The sequence below is a fragment of the Engraulis encrasicolus genome, chromosome 8 (genome assembly GCF_034702125.1).
Source record: "Engraulis encrasicolus isolate BLACKSEA-1 chromosome 8, IST_EnEncr_1.0, whole genome shotgun sequence".
Classification (NCBI taxonomy): Eukaryota; Metazoa; Chordata; class Actinopteri; order Clupeiformes; family Engraulidae; genus Engraulis; species Engraulis encrasicolus.
The window spans coordinates 38405030-38410029 of NC_085864.1; the positions used below are offsets into that span (position 1 = coordinate 38405030).

General features: G+C 44.9%; 1 protein-coding gene across 1 annotated transcript in view; it reads left to right on the forward strand.

Annotated features, from left to right (window-relative positions):
* atp1b3b (ATPase Na+/K+ transporting subunit beta 3b) overlaps positions 1-5000 on the forward strand; it is a 67192-nt gene that overhangs the window by 34427 nt on the left and 27765 nt on the right. Inside the window, exon 2 of the mRNA XM_063205644.1 lies at positions 3770-3898. Coding sequence (XP_063061714.1) covers positions 3770-3898 — 129 coding nt within the window. The remainder of the gene's footprint in view (positions 1-3769; positions 3899-5000) is intronic.

A 5000-nucleotide genomic window follows, 5' to 3' on the forward strand; every position in this document is an offset into this window, starting at 1 on the left:
ACGGTAACTTGCCAGAGGAAAGGAAAGGGTTTAAGGTGAAAGGCTGGCCAGGATAGTCCAGTCTTGCACTTTAAATGTCTGTATGAGCACTGTCTATGTCCATACTGTCTTAAGTCCATGTATAAGTACTGTCTATGTCTATACTGTCTATGTCCTTACCTAGATTAGTCTATGTCTGTATGGGAAAGCAAGAAATGTAATTTCAAATTCTTTGTATGACCAGTGCATGTAAAGAAATTGACAATAAACCTACTTGACTTGACTTGACTTGACTTGAGGATAGAACAGAACTGGACAGGCTTGGCAGTCACATCTGCACAGCGGCAAAGGTGCGCTGTAGCTTTTGCCATTTTAATGCAATACTTCGAGACCAAGAACTTTATACTGTATGTATGTATGTATGTATACTGGGGGCGCAGTGGCGCAGCGCGCTAAGCCCCCCACACTTAGGCTTGCATGCTCACCCAAGGGGACCTCGGTACGAGTCCGTCCGGGGTCATTTCCCCATCCTCCCCTTTCTCTTAGTCCCATTCGCTTCCTGTCACTATCTTCGACTGTCCTGTCAAATAAAGGCAAAAAAGCCCCTAAAAAATAATAATAAATGAATACAAATTTAAAAAAGAACTTATAGGCCCACTCACTATCCACCTCATTATCCACCAGTTACCTGAGGCGCCGAGATTGGAGCTCTCATTGGATTTCTGGATTGAACTACATTGCAGTCCGTTGGCTTCAATGGCAACCATTGACCAGAATTAGCAGACGGGGAATTCTGTAAGAGTACGAAATGATATGAAATGGACTGGATTTAATGAGATGGAGAGAGATCACAGAAAGATCTGTTAAGGCTGAAAGTCCAAGTTTAAACTTTCATACTGAAACTTACTTGCTTACTCACTAGAATAGCACAGCTACTGTGCATGCTGCTCAGGAGCACAATGAACTCACTTCTCTCTCAGAGTATACTGGCTCCATCTCTTAGCTTGGTCATAAATTCACTTGGACTACATTTGTATATTTCTTGGAATACTTAGGCCTACCGTTTCTTGGAATACATTGGCATAACAATTCTTACAGAGGGTCTGGCTATTCCATAATGAGTGTGATGAATTGGTTTGCACGCTGGGTATTAACTCCAAAAATACATTTCATTTTTACATGGCAACGTTTCGAAACTTTCGATCCAACAAAGGGATCTTCCTCAGAGATATTCCATAATGAGAAGCATTTTGCTTCCTGGAGGTGAAACTCTGATGATGTTTGGTGGGATTGACTGAATCTGCCTTTATCGATAACATCTGATTGTCATCTGTGCGCTATTAGCTGACTGGTCCAATAAAGATATGAGAAGAGACTTAGATATGATCGGATGGCTCCCTAGCCTGGGGGGACGGACCACGATGTCAAAGCATTGATTTTGATGTCGCTAAAAGTCGGCCATCTTGAAGTTATGTTCCCGTTATTATGGAATATTAGCACACGACATTTGTTGAATATGAGTCCACATATTTCTTGTAATACATTAGCATACAATTTCTTACAGAGGGTCTTACACATGGTCTGGCTATTCCATAATGAGAAGCAATTTCCTTCCTGGAGGTGAATTTCTGATGATGTTTGGGGCAGTTGAATCTGCCTTTATCGATAATATCTGATTGTCAGCTGTGTGCTATAAGCTGACTGCTCCAATAAAGATATGAGAAGAGAGTTAGATACGATTGGATGGCTCGCTAGCCCACCAGTGTAGACAAAATGAAAAGGGGGGACGGAACACGATGTCAAAGCATTGATTGTGATGTTGCTGAAAGTTGGCCATCTTGAAATCATGTTCATAGACCCGTGATAATGGAATGTTAGCACACCACATTTGTTGAATATTAGTCCATCTGACCCATTCAAAAGTTACCAAACAAAGAAAAAGTCGGCAGACAGAAAAATGAAAAAATAATAATAATTGAGTGGAAGATTACAGTTCATAGACGAGTTAACAGCTTAGCTAAGCTAACTACAGGGCAAGACCCAGTTGTGGAACAAAGCAGAATGAAGAGCCTTGTTGTTGGGAGCCACATCAATGACAGTGACTACATTGCATTCTCTCTGTTCAGAATCAGAAGGACCACCAAGAGCACTAAACCACCAAGAGCACCATTTTCCACCCCCACACCACACATCACAGAGCTAGGATGTAGCAAAGGAAAGGTGACACGAGAGGGCTGGCTTTGGTCTCTTTTCTAATATTAGCACGCAGCCACTTCCAGATTCCCACTGTTTCAGCATGGTTACGGTTGTCAGGCAGAGAGGAGAGAGGAGAGAGGGAGGCTAGGAGAGAGAGAGAGAGAGAGAGAGAGAGAGAGAGAGAGAGAGAGAGAGAGAGAGAGAGAGAGAGAGAGAGAGAGAGAGAGAGAGAGAGAGAGAGAGAGAGAGAGAGAGAAGGCAGGGAGTGGAGTGGAGTGGAGTGGAGTGGAGAGGGGAGATTGAAGCTGGCAGAGAGAGAGAGGAAGAAATAAAGAGAGAGAGAGAAGGCAGAGAGAGAGGAGAGTGAAGCTGGGAGAGAGAGAGAGAGAGAGAGAGAGAGAGAGAGAGAGAGACAGAGAGAGAGAGAGAGAAAGAGAGCGGAGGCAGTGAAGGAGAGAGAAAGAGATCTGAATGGTTGGCAGTCAGACTCAGCAGTGGATGGTGGGTCTGAGTCAGGCCTGATCTGGCCCAGTCTTGGCCTGTAGTTGTCACCCCAGAAGACCCTTAATCCCCTTAAAGACACTATGCGGCCTTTTCTACCATTTTGATTTTTCCTCGCCTCACCATGTGGGGGCAGCATATGCTGTAAAAGGAGGATTTTTTAGGATATGCACACTGTCCACCATCAGAAAACATGTAGAACTCACAAATAAAATGGTTTGGCCGTTATATTTTTTCTATCACCATCTCAAATATAAACTGGAAGGGTAAGATAGACTACCCGAGGCTAGTCAGTTAGCATGTTAATTCTGAAATAGTGCTATGCTTTGGTCACACTCCTTTTGGCATGTACTATTGATTTTTGCAAGAACTGGTAACACTTCAAACACTTAACAATGTCATGTCGGGGGTGCATTTCTGGAAAGCGTAGTTGTTAGCCTGTTAGCAACTTGGGTAGTTGCCAATGGGAAATCGCATTGCAAACAATAAAGAAGCTAACGTCGTTGGCAACTATGGTTTCGAGAAATGCACCCCTGTATCGTACCTTTCATAGAAGGCTAAAGACGGACGGGCTGGGATGGATGGGAGGATGGGCTTATCTAGTTCCATGGTCCCGCTTCTGTTCTCTGTTTTTCTCTTTTCTCTGGTGTACCTTTGTGTGTGTGTGTGCATATGTGCGTGCGTGTGTGTGCATACGTGCGTGCGTGTGTGCTTGCGTATGTGCGTGTGTTTTTTTTTTTACCAGAAGAGTTTCCTACTGTTACGATGGGCCTGTTGACCTGTGTGGGTAAGGGCCACCTCACCCTGTGTCACATCTGTTTTACACACGACTATTCCCACTGCTGACCACTAGTGTTGAAATTGAAGGGCCGTGTAGTAACAAAGCAAAATGTCATGTCCATTGTGTTCGCTGCATCTTAATACTTTGCGTTATCTCAAGAAAATCATATACTATTTATCCTATCTAATAATGAATTTAATATCTCTCTCTGTCTCTCTCTCTCTCTCTCCCTCTCTCTCTCTCTCTCTCTCTCTCTCCCTCTCTCTCTCTGTCTCTCTGTCTCTCTCTCTCTCTCTCTCTCTCTCTCTGCAGCCCTCATCTTCGTCTTCTATGTCGTCTTCTACGGCTTCCTGGCCGGCTTCTTCTGCCTCACCATGTGGGTGATGCTGCAGACGCTGCCCGACAACATGCCCAAGTACAGGGACCGGGTGCCCAGCCCAGGTAAGACATCCAGGAGGAGGAGTCGGAGGAGGAGGAGGGGGAGAGGGGAGGAGAAGAGGGAGGAGGAGGAGGAGAGGGGGAAGAGGAATAGGAGGAGGGGGAGGAGGAGGAGGAGGAGGAGGAGGGGGAGGTGGAGGAGGAGGGGGGAGAGGGAGGAGGAGGAGGAGGGGGAGAGGGGAGGGGGAGGAGGAGGAAGAGGAGGAGGAGGAGGAAGAGGAGGAGGAGGATGAAGAGAAAGAGGAGGAGGAGGAGGAGGAGGAGGAGGAGGTGGAGGAGGATGACAGAAACGAATGAGGTTTTACAGGTACTCATATGAGCACTGGTGGTGACGATGGTGGTGATGATGATGATGACAAAAAATTGAATTGGGTTTTTCAGGTACTTACGTACAGTACGCAAAGAAGTGGATAGTTTACCAACACTGGTAGTCATGATGATGATGATGATGATGAGGAGGAGGAGGACGATGATGATGATGATGAGGAGGAGGAGGAGGAGGAGGAGGAGGAGGAAGATGATGATGATGATGAGGAGGAGGAGGAGGAGGAGGAGGAGGAGGAGGAGGACGATGATGATGATGATGATGATGATGATGATGATGATGATGATGATGATGATGATGATGATGATGATGATGATGATGATGATGACGCACATTAATCAGGTGTCTTTGCCCAGTATTTACATACCTCACATTTACATTTACATCCAAAACATTTGCCTCCAGTAGATGCTACTTTTCTATACAGTACATTCATCATACTGGTAGACTGGTAGTATAAATATCAGTATAGATATGCGCAGTACAAATGGTAAACTACATTTATAAAGCACTTTTCTACTCCTTTGAGCTCTCAAAGCATTTTACAACGAATGCTTCTCTTCACATTCTCCCATTCATTCATACACACATTCAGCCAGCAGTGTCGGAGGCTGCCAGGCAACCTAGCGAAAACAATTTACATACAGTATATAGGCACATACAGTGGGGACTAATTTACATTAACATACTGTAGAGGCAAAGTTAACAGTACGCATGGAGTGGGATGTTGAGTCTACCTAATAGCGCATTAGCTGATAATGATGATGATGGTGCTGGTGG